The sequence below is a fragment of the Medicago sativa genome, chromosome 4, assembly GCF_051527215.1.
Source record: "Medicago sativa cultivar Bolivia chromosome 4, Bolivia_mono, whole genome shotgun sequence".
Lineage (NCBI taxonomy): Eukaryota > Viridiplantae > Streptophyta > Magnoliopsida > Fabales > Fabaceae > Medicago > Medicago sativa.
Genome location: NC_140752.1, coordinates 30423023 through 30439373, shown reverse-complemented (window position 1 = coordinate 30439373; position 16351 = coordinate 30423023). Strand labels below are relative to the sequence as shown.

Below are 16351 nucleotides of genomic sequence, written 5' to 3'. Positions count from 1 at the left end.
TTAGCAAAGTTATAACTAAAAAGTGAAAATCACACCTTAAGATGTGACTTGTTACAAGACACCACCAAAGGGTGGCTTGTAACAAAACCCATATATATATATATATATATATATATATATATATATATATATAGGGTTATGTTACAAGACACCTTCATAAAAAGTAGTGTGGTGTCTTTTATCAAGTCACACCTCAAGGTGTGATTTTCACTTTTTTAGTTATAACTTTGATAAAAGACACCTTCATAAAAAGTAGTTGGTGTCTTTTAACAAATGCTCATAGAGTAACTTGATAAAAGACACCTTCACAAAAGGTGTCTTCTATCATAACCCATATATATATATATATATATATTTTCTTTAATCTTTTTAGTTATACGGGTCAATTAAATAAATGGTCTTTTTAAATATCTAAGGTTTTATTTTTAGTCTTTGTAAAATAAAATTACACTTTTTAATTTTATAACATTTTCCTTTGACTTTTTAAGGACCAAAATCGGTGACAAAAAATTTGTACAGGAATATAATTGCCGATGAAATTTTTTACAAAGATTAAACATGTTGACGGAAAGGTTTATAAGAATCAAAAAATGTGATTTTTATTTGTAGGGTCTAAAAACAAAATTCTAAGTATTTATATGGATCATTTACTTAATTAACCCTTATTACAATATGCACATTGCAATAAACGAGTACTAAAACAATTTGAAGTACACTATAATAACTTTGCTATCAACTCAATGGGTTGCACTTAGGTGACATAATTTTTGGTGACATTAGTGTATTTTAGATGAGAAAAATTATAAAGAAATTATTTAAATAAATTATTTAAAATAGGAGAAAATAATTGATTAAAAAAAATATAAGAACAATATCATTAAAAACTAATATCATCCAATACAATCTAAACTTTATCAATTATCAATCCATATATCATTAGAGTAGTGTTATTTGAAAATCTATTTGCTTGACAACCAAATAAACAACCATGTTTTTACAAAGAAAGGTATGTATTGACACAAAAATCAAAGTAATAGAGATAGAAAATAAAAATATAATGTGAGTATTAGAAAGAAAGTTGTCACAAAAATTATTATAATATAATGTGAGTATTATAAAGAAAGTTGCCACAAAAATTATTATCTTAGGTGCCCATATCTTTATGGGTCCTTTTGGGTAGGCATGTCAATGGGGCGGGGTGGGGACGGGTTTTACCTTCCCCATTCCCATACCCTATTCTCATATATTTACCCGTTACCCTACCCATACCCAACGGGGATGAGAAATCGAACCCCATCCCCGTCCCCAACGGGTTCGGGGATCCCATCCCCATCCCCGTACCCGCAGTGAAATATTTTTTAATAAAAAAAGATTTTTTTTCCAACCCCAATGGCAATTTTGTAAAGCATTATGTTCCCTTTAACATTTCCTTAACATAATGATTTGGTTGCTCCTTTAAAAATCAAAGGCAATTTTTATAACATGGGAATTATTAAACCAAATAACATAACATGATCTAGGATTGTGTTTCTATTTATATAAAAAGGGGTAAAAAAAAATAATTTTTTACATTTGGGACGGGTATGGGTATGGGTTCGGGGTGGGTACATAAAACCCCGTTACCCGTCCCATACCCGTGTTTTGAGATCGGGGAAAACCCAAACCCATACCCAAACCCAGTCAAAGCGGGGAAAACCCGTCAAATCGGGGTGGGTTTGGGCGGGTACCCATGGGGACGGGTATTGTTGCCATGTCTACTTTTGGGTTAATTCTTAAGGGTTTAGACTTCTTTTGTGCCTTGTGCCTCAAGTTATATGACTTAAGTTCATTTAAGACTTTGGGTTTAACACCTTTAGGTCTTAAATCCCATATAGTGTTGGAGTAAGCCCTAATAGCCAATCTATATTGATTGGGTTTGGCTTTGTATCATGATATTGATATAAATATATATATATATATATTGTGAAAATATAAATTATAAGGCATTTCTTTATTGATTTTGTTTTGTTTCAAAATAATAAAGTCCCTAGAATAGTTAGTCCGTTTAATGGAACATTAAGTATAACTTAATTGTGAGACCCTGTTAAACGTAAGGAAACTATTCTAAAAGTATCTGTAATCAAGCTTTATTGAGAAGTGGGATATCATTAAAGCATAGAGACTATTATGTGGGTAGACTGATGATCACATCTCACAGATCATGGATAAAGAGTTATCAAGTCTTCACATAGATATAAATATTAGGAGTAATATTTATATTGGATTGACCCGCCGTGAGAATACTACATAGTAAGTTATGAAACTGTCATAAGATATTCTCACAATGATAATAGTGTATATAGCTCTTAGACCTGAAACCACTATGATCCCTAGATGTGGACTCAAGTGCTTTGTTGCCATTCTAACGTTGTCTGTAAAAGGATAACCATAACGTTGGTTGATGGGTACTTGATGAATCATGCTGAGGGACATGAGTGTCCTAGATGGGATTTGTCCCTCCTCATAAACAGGAGATATATCTTTAGGCCTCTTGATGAAATATGACTGTAAAATTGCATGGCCATGCCGAACTAAGTTAATATAAGATATTGGACTTATTCGTTATTCAGTATATTTCGGAATCAAGAAATATAAACATTGATCTATACAAGGGTGACAATATCTATGCCTTGGGATCAATAAAGATTTTGAGACAAAGGAGTAATTGTACACATGAGTATTATCATGGAAAGGTTTCGTCAGATCACTTGACATTCTTGTCACTTGGGTAGCAATGATGTGTTGCTAGATACCGCTCATTGTTTATAATATTAAATATTAGATTTAATATTATTGCCAACGTAACTAGAACCTATAGGGTCACACACAAAGAACAGTCAAAAGAGAAATATAAAAGTATGACTTATATAAGGGGTGTGTTTAGTAAATAACGCTAATTAGTTAGCAAAATTACTAAACTCGTTGTTGGGCTTACTGAAGCCCAATAGTGATTTCTGACTTGCAGAGCACACTAGAAGTTCTATAAATAGAACTCTAGTGCTGAAGTTTTTGGTTACAGGTTTTGGAGCAACCCTTTCTTCTCTGCACTTCTGATTCCTTGGCTAGCACCGAGTTTTGGAGGAGCACTGTTCGTGTGGACTAACTAGAGGCATCGCTGCTTTGCTTTGCTCGTGATCAGAAACAATTCTACTACAAAGATTCTGCTCTTCAAGAGGTAAACACATGAATCCTTAAATTGTTTAAGCATGTGTTTGATTTGTGATTAATGATTTAATCAAGATCCTTTTCAATGGGATTTCTTCCGCAAAGAGAGGATTAAATTTTTTGAAAAACCCCTCTTAAAATCCCTTCATATAGCAACAAGTGTTGGCCTTCTCTAAGCCTTAGGCTTTAAGACTCTAGATTCTGAGTTCATAAGAACCTGAGACTTAGGTTCTTGTCTCTTCAGAATCTGAATCTTGGAAGTCTTAGGTCCAGAGTTACTCATAACCTTAGACTTGGGAACCTTTGACTTTGACTTGTTCAGAGTCTTAGGTTCAGAAGCTTCAGGTTCTGACTGGCTCACAACTTCAATTTTATCATCTTCTGGCACAAAGTAAGCATTTAAACCTTTCTTAATACTGTCAGAACAAGGTGGAGGAGTGACTTTGGGTTTGCCAAACTCTTCAGTGAATACAATTCCTTATCCCTTGTTCCTTCTGACATTATAAACCATAGAGGTTACTTTGCTTATGTCAATACCAGTCACAATAAACTCTTGAAGTGAAATGTCTTGCTCACTTAAGGGTTTTCTATACCACTTATCAGTTAATTGTTTAAAATATCTGTTTTCATCTTCTATGTTTTCCAAATCTAAAAGAGTTCTTTCATATTGTCTAATCAGACTAACATATCTTTTTTTAATTCTTTTAACTCTTTGAATCTGGTATGGTAATGTGTGATAAGTTCTCTACAGACTCAAAAAGTTTAGATATAGTAAGTTTAAAGTATACCTCATCTTTATCTTCAGAATCTGTTCCAGATTATGCATCAGAAGTTACTGTTTGTACTAGAGTCAGATTATCTTTTACTTCAGCTTCATCTTTCTCAGATTCTGATTCCTTGTCAAGATCATCCCAAGTAGCCATCAGACTCTTCTTGATTTGCTATCTGAAATTGCTAGATTTAAAGGTTGTTTTCTTTGACTTGTCCTTTTGCAAATCTGGATAATCAGCAATGAAGTGACCAAGTTTCTTGTAGTTGAAGCATCCCTTATGATCTTCTTTCTTGGAGCTTGATCCTTTGTAACCACTGCTTCTGTTTAAGAACCTTTTACTTCTCCTAGCCAGATACTGAAGTGTTTTGGAAAGCATAATCATCTCCTCAGCTTCTAAATCTTCCTCAGAACCTCCAACAGAATATTCATCTTCAGATTCATTAGCTTTGAGAGCTTTTAAAGACTTTCCCTTTGACTTCAATGCAATAGATTTGGATTTCTTCACAGGTTCTTATTCAGTGAGGCATATCTCATGACATTTGAGAGAGCTTATAAGATCTTCAAGACTGAGTGTATTTAGATCTCTAGCTTCCTCAATAGATGTCACCTTAGTTCTCCAATTAACAGGTAAGCTCTTTAGAATCTTTTTCACATGATCAGCAGTTACATAACTTTTCTTCAGAATCTGAAGTCCAGATACTAGAGTATAAAACCTTCAGTACATAGCCTCCATGTCTTCATTCTCTTTCATTTTGAACATTTCATACTATTGAACAAGAATAGTAGCTTTAACTTCTTTGACCTTCTTGTTGCCTTCATAGTTGGAACACAAAGATGTAAACATGGATTTAGGAGTAGATTTGTCACTCATCTTCAAGTATTCTTTGTGAGGTAGAGCAGCAACAAGAAGACCTCTGATCTTGTGATGTTTCTTGTACATCTTCTTATGAGCAACAATGTGTTTCTTTCTATCAACAGCTACACCTTCTTCATCCAATGTAAGATCAACACCATCTTCAAGGATATCGCATAATTTTTCATCTATACCAATGATGTGACTGTACATTTTGCTTTTCCATCAAGAAAATGTTTCAGGATCACCATTGAACATAGGTCGCTTGTAAAAACCAGATTACTTGTCATCAGTACCATAATCATATGATACAGCTGCTCCAGAGTTTGCAATATCACCATCACCACATGCATACATGTTTTTCTCAGGATCTTTTCTGTCACACTGTTAAGTGCTAGAACAACAGAACCAAGCGCTCTGATATCAACTGAACGTGAGAAAAACACAAGAAGGGGGGGTTGAATTGTGTTACCTTTTTTTTTTTTTTACTAAGTCCAAAGTTCAGAGCTTGATAGAGTTCAGAGTCTGGAACAATGTTCAAAGTCAAATGCAACGCATAATAGAGAGAGAGAGAGAGAGAGAGAGAGAGAGAGAGAGAGAGAGAGAGAGAGAGAGAGAGAGAGAGAGAGAGAGAGAAGAGACACAAGCAATTATCCTGGTTCCTTCCACAATCCGGAAGCTAAGTAGTCCAGTTTGCATTTTCAAGGAGATTTTTCACTAAAATCACACAAGATTACAATTGCTCAAACACACAAGCAAGAGACTTCATATGCTCAAGCACAAAAGCAAGAGACTTCCTAACAAACAGAATACAAAGAATAAGTTTGGTTGAACACTTGATATACAATCAGTTGTGTTCACAATACAAAACAGTTCAGACTATAAGACTTAAGAATTTCTAAGATATGAAAGTTTATAAGAAATGCTAAGTTTTGTATCACAATGATTTTGACAGAGTTTGGCACAAGTTAAAATATTGCAGATTCTCTGGTAATCTTCAAGTTTTCATTCCTTTATATAGAGGTATGAAAGAGACGTTGTAGAGGTGTCAGCGCATCAAAGAGTCGTTAAGGAAGCTTGATCAAACATCATTGATTTGTTGCTTGATTTGGTTAATGTCTTAGGAGGGAATAATTTGAAAACCATTCTTTGATAGAGAATTAACCGTTCCAATCCAGTAAAGACACAGTTGTAGCTTGTACTATGCGCAGGAAATGTTGGAGTAGTGGAGGTAGTGGTTGTACAATTGTACTATTTGTCCTTCACTGTCCTTTCTCTGAGGATAAGCATCCAAAGCCTTCTAATTCTTCAGAATATCCGTTGCTTCAGTCTTCTAATCCCTTCTGCATCTTTATGTCTTCAAATAACCATAATAACTAACTTCAGGGTCTTCACTTCAGCTCCGATGAACTTTAGACTCTGACAATTCTTCAGATCCTAACTTGCAAATAAGCTTCCCTTGAAAATTCTTTTGCTCTAATTTGTTCTTCCAGAACCAATACTTTGTTTTAAGACATAAATTTTAGTTTATGGTCTTGCAACAAATAGTAGCATATCCAATTGAACTTTTAATACCTTGTTATCATCAAAACTTAAAAGCATTGTTTAAACTCATTTTGTTCCAAGAGAAGCATAACAAAATTATACTCCCATCGTCATCTTAGAAATCCATCTCGTATGTACATTAAGAATTCAGACACACTGACATGTTCCACTACCTTTAGCATCTCGTCTCCACATCAAGAATGCATTTGCAATACTTTTTCTAAAAAAGTGATAAATGGTAATATGTTACTGACCTATGTTAAGGCGAGGATGAACTTTGCAGCGCGCATCGCATGCATCTCTTTCTAACACCATTTGAAGGTCTTCCTCCAAAAACTCCTCCTGATATAAGGATGATTTCCCTAGGTGGAGTTTTTGCTATCCTACACTTTCTAACATCTCTGTTTTACCTCCTTTTAGGAATTCGTGGCTTCTTATGAGGTTTGAGCGACTTCGAATTCTACCTCCAATGTCGACACATGTATGAATGTTGGGGGCGATCCTTCTTGTCTACGTACTTTTGAAAGTGGAGGATGCACCTCTAGTTGCACTAGTAGTTGTCTATTTTGATCATCGAGAACTTTTTACCAATAAAAGAAAGTTTCCAACACGGAATAAGTTGTTGGAGTGGGTTCAAGAGGAAGAGAAGAAGCTAGGATTTACCGTCGTTATCAGAAAAATTAGATAAGTATAAAAATGGATGAAATGCATTTGTTACATTGATATGTGAAAGAGGAAGTTCATATATTAGTACATGAAGTTGTCCAAGTGTAAGATATCTGATTCAGTGAAATGTGAGTGTCCCTTTCGTATGAGAGGTTATTTTTTGATTGTTGGTGATTCGATTCTTAAAGTTGGTAACGGAAAACACTTCAGTTGTAGCCAAGGAAACATTTTTTATTCATTTAATAATAATTCAGAGAATTTTATCAAGTTCTAGTGGATTCCAAAATCCTATTTCACAGGTTTATCGCTTGCAAACTTGGACTTTTGCTATGTTTCGCTTCCGTCTACGTCACAATATGCTCCTCTAAACACATGCATAATACAAAGCCAAACAGCTCCTATATACAAATATGTATAAAACAAAAAATAATCAATGACAATCCTTTGACAAAAAAACAAAAAACAAAAAATCCTTGGCTATCCTTATGTGGTAGTGCCTTTGTGATTATAAATGTATGATTTTGCAAAGTAAATGAACAAAGTAAATCCCACCACACTTAATCCAGCAAGCAACCAATAAAAGTAATCAAAATGTGCCTTATTGATATTGTCACAAAACCAACTTTCTTGACCATCTTTGCCACTAAACTTTTCTATCAAAGAAATGAGAAAGCCACTTAGAAAGCTTCCAACACCAACAATACTCAAATAGAGTGCAAGTCCCATGCTTCTTAGTTCATTCGGGACTTGATCATAGAAAAATTCCTGAAGACCAACCATAGTAAAAACCTCAGAAACTCCAAACAAAAAGTATTGAGGAACCAACCACCATATACTCATTGGAACAGTTGCATTTGGATCATCAACAAGACCATGCTCTTGTGCTATTTTTAGTCTTTTCATCTCAACAAAGGCTGCAAATACTACCATGAATATTGATATAAAAATTCCAGTGCCAATTCGTTGAAGCATTGTGATGCCTGAGGGTTTTCCGGTGATAACTCTTGCTAGTGGCACGAATATGTGCTCATAGATAGGGCAGAAGATAACAATTGCAAGCCATTTTATCGTTTGAAGCGAAGAGGGAGGTATGTCAAATCCAGGAAATATTGTTCTCTCCATTGAAGTCCCTTGCTTGGTGAAGAATGTAAAAACTTGAGCAAAGACAATACCATAAACCAAAGTTGAAGCCCAAATTGGAACCAACCTTAGAACAGCCTTAGCTTCTTCCACCTCACTAAAGCTACAAGTTTCATCTTCTTTGGATCCCTTTGGTGTTAGCAATGCCTTGTTGAGGAAGCTACCAATGTTGAAATTACAAGCTAAGTCAAAATAGTCATAATCTTTCAGTGTTTTAATTTATTGGAATTAGTTTGAGTTGGTTAGGATTTGTTAGTTTTGTTATGATTACAATATAAAAGGTATCCAACACGTATTGTAATCAAATTCCAAATAATCAATCTTTCTCTCAATTTATTTTTTTCCTTGTTGAGCTCTACCTAGGATGAAACATTAATAATGTACAATAATTGTAGATGAACCAATACATTGAAATAAGCAGATGAATCAATACAAGAAAATACATATTAACAGAAGATTCAATACCAAACACTAACTGAGCTCTAAAGTAATCAACACTTAGAAGGTAGTTGCTTATAATGTAATTCATCATATTTTCTTCTTTCAGAATGCTACTAATAAGATTGAACTTAATAGACATAACATTAAAAAACAAGAATAAGTTAGCATTGTTATTCTTACTTGAATTGTTCAGAACTTTGACGGCGAAGTAGTCCATCACATTCTTCTTCAAAATCCGTCGTTGATAAGGTACTTCGCCAATTTCTTATAGCCGCAACAAAGACACGACCAATTCTAAGAAAGGGACTCTTGTCATTATCCTTAATGTTAAACCTATATGTCCTTGTTCCAAGCAAAAAAACAACCAAAGCAATGATCATTACGACACAAGGGATTCCAAATCCAAGAACCCAACTAATGTTATCTTGTATATAGTTCAAGATCGTAAGTGTTGCTGTGCAACCTGCAATCATAGTAAAATACCACCAATTAAAGAATGAGCTTCTAGCTGTGTGCTCTTTAGGATGTTTTTCATCGAATTGATCCGCCCCAAAAGCTTGAACACAAGGTTTATGCCCACCTTGTCCAATGGCAACTAGATAGAGTGAGACGAAGAATAAGATTACTTGTGACTGAGGAGAACAATATGTGAGGGAAGGGAGCAAAGCTGATAGTGTTAACAAGCCTAGTCCCTGTAAATTGTATTAAGCCGATGACCAACATCAAAACATGAGCACACATAACTATCTGTCTATCCATTTTTTTAATATATCATACATCAAAATAATGAAATATAGAAAGATTAGCAAAAACCATGGAAGACAGTGTTAGGATATGTAGAATAAAGGGAAACTAGCATGAGATCTTGTGCTGGGAGAATATTGCGAATACTTGAACAAGACGATGAAGAATATGATGATGGATGTACAAATAAATTCGAAATGGTGTGTGAAGACACAAAGCTTTAAGTTCGATTTGTCTCCACTAGTTTAGATGCAAACTAGATGCAAATGGGTAACTAGCAAATCCCCTTCAAGATATTTTCATGATTGTTGATTTGAATCGCACACTCAAATCAATAGTATCGATCAATAAAATTTTACAGAAAAAAATTCTCTCAATTAATCTCGTCCATGAAAGCATAAAAGAAATGATTCTAAAATAATTTTGGCATATAATTTTGAGTCAAGAAATCATGATTTTTGTCTTCTGTTTCAGCCTCCAAAAGTGTCTCTATGTATAAAGAAACTTGTGTCATTTAGTTAAGAGAGAGAACTTTCTATGTAATTCTGGTAAATTGAAATAAAATGAAATGTTAGTCTGATGTCACCTTTACCAGGGATGCAACTTGCAACTGCTGTCATTTAATGTCATGTAACTTTTTTATAGTAATTATTTTAAACTAAATTAATAAAAGAATTAATTTGACTAATGGTAGCACAACAAAAAAATGAGTAGAAATCACCAAAATAAAAGTTCTCATCCAAACTCCATGATACCGAAAATTTCTCCTAAAATGAACTATTAACAATGGCGTAAAAATTCAAGTTGCTGGAGAGAAGCCATTCATTTTAGAGTGTAAAAATTGAAGAGACAAAAATAAAAGAGACGAACTGAACTAACCAATATATAGATAAGAGAAGCAAGTATGATTGTTCGATAGCGTCCAAGAAAAGAATCAGCAATGAAAGCACCTAAGAGAGGAAGGAGGGAAGCAGTTCCAGACCAAACATTGACATTCTTAGCAGCTGTTGCAGTGCTTTGTTTGAGTGGTCCTGTTAGATATGATATCAAGTTCCCTTGAATTCCATAATATGATACCCTCTCCGCCACTTCCACACCTAAACAAAACATTCATAATTCATTCCAATTCTCATCACCATTTAAAAAGAAAGTAATTGAGCTGCAGAAAGAGATATAAAATTGATTTGGTGGCAGGGATGAGAAAGGTTAAGAAGTAGAGCTTTTTTTAGTAAAAAGTTTAGCTAGGTAGGGTTTCGAAAGTTCATCATAGTCAAACCAAAACTAAAGGTTCAAAGAGTGCTGACACTAATATTTAGAGCGACATATCATTCGTTAGCAACGTCTTATCACCGGTAGCAGAAGTTGAATCCGGGTGCGGGGTATTGACCAACTCTCTATCAAACCAACCTTAATTATTATGATAAAAACAAATCAGTACTGAAAATGTGTACCTATGATAAACCAAGCGGATCTCCAATAACCAGATTCGGACCTAACTGCGGGCTGTCCTTTGTAATCAACGGCGCCATCAACAATAGCTAATTGAGCTTCTAACAGCACTTCGTTAGATTCTGCCATCAAACAAACCTATTCAATAATTAAGTTTCTCTTTCATGAAAGATGAGCCACAAACACGACTTGATTGATTGCTATGTCTCTTTCTTTCTTTCTTTCTTTCTTTATTAAGGTGGTTCTGTAAGAGTGTTGAACTCTTTCTTTTATTGAAAACCTTGAGTTTTCTTTATAGAACAATGTCAATGAGTGGGAAACAAGTATTTTTATGTTATGTTATATAATATACACGCAACACAATAAACGAGTGGATAAACAATTCCAAGTTCATGTGCCGCTAAATACCATCTCTTCTCAATAATTAAATATTCATAATAAAGTAGACTTTTATGTTATATGATATGATAGGATATTGCTATGTGTGTGAAATCGTATTGTGTCAAGTTGTCACCTTTTCCTTATTTAATACTAGCGAAAAGACGGGTACGTATCCGTCTGTCTGGTTTTTCTACTGCGCTAACGCATGTGACTGTTTTATTATGTTTGTTTGTATAATTTTGATTAAAATTAAAACTTTATCCAAAAATACTGTTCATAATTTTTAAATGTTAGCGCAATAAAAAGAGCAGAAAGACGCGCACGTGAGGGAAGGCCATGTGAAAATATATGAGGTCCTTATCAATGATGGGGCGTCACAACTTGCATGTGAAGAGGACAACCATTGCTGACTAAACTAACTACAAAAAAACTTGAGTGGGGAAACAAAGATCACGTAGGAAGCATAAAGGAGTTGAGTGATAGAGTTTTCAATGTCATCATCGGCACCGACGTTACATACGTTGCTGAAGCTATATTGTCTTTATTAAACAAAATAATGATTTATTTAATAATTAAAAAAAACACGGTTCTCTTTTTATAAAAAAAGAAAAAAAAAAGTCACGCTAACATAGTTTGTATAAGCAATTATAAATCAGCAAAGTGAAATAATCCTTAAAATTAATCGTAAACAATTTGAATCATAATCACTTATAAACCAGCAAAGTCAAATAATCCATAAAATTAATCGACTTTGATTATTTGTAACATGAAAGAATTACAGGTTAATTATGAATTCTGATGCAAAGGGCTGAGAGAGGTTGAGAAAAACTAAACAATGCGGAACGATCTATGAACTGTGAGAACCCTACTAAGTAATATTTAATATATTGCTAACAAATCTTTTTCTAAAATATTCTAAGTCCTAATTTTTTTTAGAGGATTTAAATGTACAATCTTTAACATTATTTTTTTCTCACGTTTCTTACGAATCTTTATTTTAGAGGATTTAAAGTCCAATCTTTAACATTATATTTTGCTCACGTTTGTTACTAATCTTTTTTTCAGAGAATATAAAGTTCAATCTTTAACATTAGTTTTTGCTCACGTTTGTTACTAATCTTTTTTTAGAGGATTTAAAGTCCAATTTATAACATTATTTTTTTCTCATGTTTGTTACTAATCTTTTTTTTAGAGGATTTAAAGTCCAATCTTTAACAATATTTTTTGCTCACGTTTGTTATTAATCTTTTTTTTTTGAGGATTTAAAGTCCAATCTTTAACATTATTTTTTGCTCACGTTTGTTACTAATCTTTTTTTTAGAGGATTTAAAATTACTAAGATTTTTTTAGAGGATTTAAAGTCCTATCTTTACCATTATTTTTTGCTCAGGTTTATTACAATTGATCAAAGGCTAAGGAAGAGTAACTTATATTAATAACATAATAAAATAATATGGAAATATTGTTTTTGTGGAAGGGATATGAAAATACTTGACAATCTTTGTCGGTTGTATTGAGGGGAACAACACAGATGTACAACATAAAAGCGGCTGATAAAAAAGTAACATGAGTTTTTGTTTTGTGCTAGTTTTTTGAGAGTTTGATATGTGGTTAACGAAGTAAAAGATGGTTAACGGGGACGATTAGTGACATGGATTAGTAATCCACGTTATTTTATAATTGGCTAACAGTAAGAACAGTTTATAAGGAACTGTGTAAGTTTTCTCCTTAAATTAAATTTATTCTTATTTATTTGCTACATGTGTTATTTGTATTTATTTGTTACATGTGTTATTCGTATTTTAAATTTAATGTTAAGGATATTTTTGGAATGAAAAGTCCAACTCAAAAGTGCTGAAATAGGTAGTTTTCTTTATACATAGTATATAGATACACGCAAGTGACCTTGTATCATCTTCTTGATTTGTATTTGTGCAAGTGCAACAAGTGTTGAATCAAAATAGCTTTTGAATAATGCTTCTGAATAACAAAGTATGAAAGAATAATTGGATATGTTAATGCGTGTTCAAGTATGCATAACCATATAATTGAATTCTCACTCTCAAACTTAAGTTTTAATTCTGAAATATCAAGACTCTGAACACATATGAAAGCATCTAAAGCAAAACAGAAGCTTGTATGACTTAAAACAAGATCAGAAGAAAGGTCAACTAGAAAGTCAACGCTCTAATCAGAAGAGGATATTCACTCATAATTAGCTTATGAAGGAATGATGACTCTGAAGGAATGAAGCATCTGGAAATGACGCCAGGAACTAAAGACTCTGACTTGGTTTGTCGTCATATGAAGGAATGACGCTATCAGAATCTCAGTAGTACAGTTTGTCGTTGATGGTCAGATTAGGCTAGTGTAATAAATCGTTTACCAAGTAATAAAGTTATAAGTACAATATCGTATCCACAGAGATTGTCGTTACGTCTAAACAATTCGTGTTACTTATTTCGAAACAAAATAATAAATAAAGATAAGGTTTTAGAGTTTGCAATTTAATATGTTTGCAACAGAGCAAGTTTACTTGTTTTGATTGTTGAATGTTAGCGATGATTCTTTGAATCCCTTCTATAAATTTGTTAGAATTAATTAGCATTCAAGTCGTGTTCAATTATTCTAAGTAGACTATCTACGTTATGAGTTCGTCGGGACGTGATAACCTAATTAGTTTGTCAAGGTTCACTTGTTGGTCGCACGGTGATCCTTACGTGTTGGGTCTTACTCTCGGCCGATTTCGTTCTATCCCTCCGCCTGTTGAGTTGCACTTGCTGGTCAAACGGTGATCCTTACGTGTGGGGTCTCACTGCCTCAGGGGTAATTGAAACAAAAACTTAAATTGGATTTCCTGAATTTCCAAAGGTATGGTGGCCAGTGTTCCTAAAGCTTCTCTAATCTATGAATCTTAGAAGTACATTGCACACTCTCCCTCTCGGTACGTATAGTTCTACAAACGGGAAGCACTATCAGCGTCTACCTATCCAAGGTGCGAGGAGAATGGAGTTATTGGGCTAATTTAAGTCGTGAAGTCATTTGTTTCCTTAATTACTAACTAGTTACTACCTGATTTCAGTCGATGTTCATCAATATTAGGTATGTCACCTCCCTAAGTACTTACTATCAGGGTACACTCGCTTTCAGTTTATTTCGCTAGTTACTAACTAATTACTTCTGGTTAGACAGATATAAATATCAAGATATAAATAGCAATATTAGGTCTTGTCACTACAGTAAAACTAAATAGCGCACAGAAAATAACTGAATAAACTATTTTAAATTAAATAATTATCCAAAAAATAAAATAGTGGTTCATCTTAGAACGCTAGCCTAAAAGTATTTAGTTAATCATGATAACTAAAGACAAATTACAAAAGAAATAAAACATACCCTAGAGAAACTTGGAGTGAGGAGAGAGAAACTCCTCTCTGGAAGCTCGTAGTGCACGCCTTCCTCCGCTTCATTCTGAATGAGAAATTGTGAATGAGGAATGTGGTATTTATAGGGAGAGTTTCTAACTGAAGTCGGGCCTAAAAACCGAGATATTTCCCACTAAAAAGTAGCAAAAAGTAGTTTTGGCCCGCACTCAGCAATGCTCGGGGGCGCACACGCTGTGCTCGGGGCGTATGAGTGTGCAGAAAATGCATGCTCGGGGCGCCTGAAACATCCTCGGGGTGCATGGACCATGCTCGGGGTGTCTGTGAGTGCGTTCTGAAGCATAAATCTCTGTTTTTTCGCCCTTTTAGGTGTTTGCTTCCATATAAGATGTCTTGGGACTTGGGAACAAAATTTCTACTCTTCAATGCCTTCTGGGGCCACTTGAATCTTTATTATTGATCTTCCCGGAGTCTTCACTAATCTTCAGATGTCTTGATTTGCCGATTTGTATGATTTCTTCATGAATTACATCAAAAACACCCTAGAATTGCTATATTTCGGGAAGAATAGAATTGCATACTCAAATATAGAAAACATTACAAATGTCCCAAAATCATAAGAAATTGTTCTAATACTCCTCTGTTATGCTAGTATAACCTACTGGAAATGACTGAAAAACATGCTAAGAATAACGTAAGATGACTTGTCATCAGTCGTCTTCTAATTACGTGCAGAAACAAACAACAAAATTCAAGGATAAAGATAATGTAACAGATCATTCTATTAGAAGCAAAGAGTTTTCGAATGACTATTTAACGACATTATCCATTTGAAGAAACATTTCAACGTCTCTTATCAAGCTTTTCAAGGACTTAATTGATGCGTTGACACTTCTTCTACCATTTTACGAGTGCCCTTACACTATCAAATTATATAGTGCACAAACACTTAGAAATTCTTACAAACTTTCAATCTTAAATTGTTAAAATTTCATAAAATTTCTCTAAGACCTCTCTCTCTCTCTCTCTCTCTCTCTCTCTCTCTCTCTCTCTCTCTCTCCTCTCCCTCCCCCCCCCCCTCTCCCTCTCCCCACTCTCTTTGTGTTTAATGTGATTTCGCTGCATACTTTGTGTTTCAAACTCTGAATAGAACTCTACTTCTGATGAGACTCTGAACTGTTTTTGATAAACAATTAGATTTTTTTTTAAAAAGTCAACACAATTCAATCCCCCTTCTTGTCACATTTGACTCATAATTTGCAAATGACTTGATGAGAGAGATTGTGCTCTGGCGATTTTTTTAGGTCTTTTGATACTGTTCACCAAACAAACCCACTCACGAAGCAATCTTCTTCCTCCACCGCCCTCTCCACCGTGACCACCGCCCCAACCACCACCTCCTCTCCACCAAAATTTGTTGTCCCTTGGCCTTGTATTCCCGATGATGATGTACCTCCACCCATCAAACCGTCCAACACCAACATGCAGCAAAAAACCTTTGCCCAAGCCCTAAGCAATGTGTGTGATATACCTTTGAGCCAACTTCCCCAACCTTGCTTGAAAGGAGATCGACTAGCCATTGAGATTCCTGAGGATGAATACTTAGCAGGTGTTGATGAATGTAAGCTTGCTCTACAGGGGAGAATCATCTGGCCAAAAGGGTAAAGTCCTGTTACTATTGACATCTTGCGCTCTAAACTGTCTGTTCTTTGGAAATCAATTGGTAGATGGGGAATCACATCGATTGGTAAGGGATACTACGAATTCACGTTC

General features: G+C 34.5%; 1 protein-coding gene across 1 annotated transcript; it reads right to left on the bottom strand.

The window, feature by feature from the left end:
• Positions 1-7387: 7387 nt before the first annotated feature.
• LOC146927688 (protein NRT1/ PTR FAMILY 5.10-like) lies at positions 7388-11128 on the bottom strand. Its single transcript, XM_085700932.1, has 4 exons — positions 10817-11128; positions 10245-10462; positions 8802-9313; positions 7388-8340 (listed from the first exon to the last, which is right to left on the bottom strand). Exons 1-4 carry the CDS (start codon positions 10941-10943, stop codon positions 7524-7526), a joined length of 1674 nt encoding a protein of 557 aa, XP_085557058.1. The 5' UTR covers positions 10944-11128; the 3' UTR covers positions 7388-7523.
• Positions 11129-16351: the final 5223 nt, after the last annotated feature.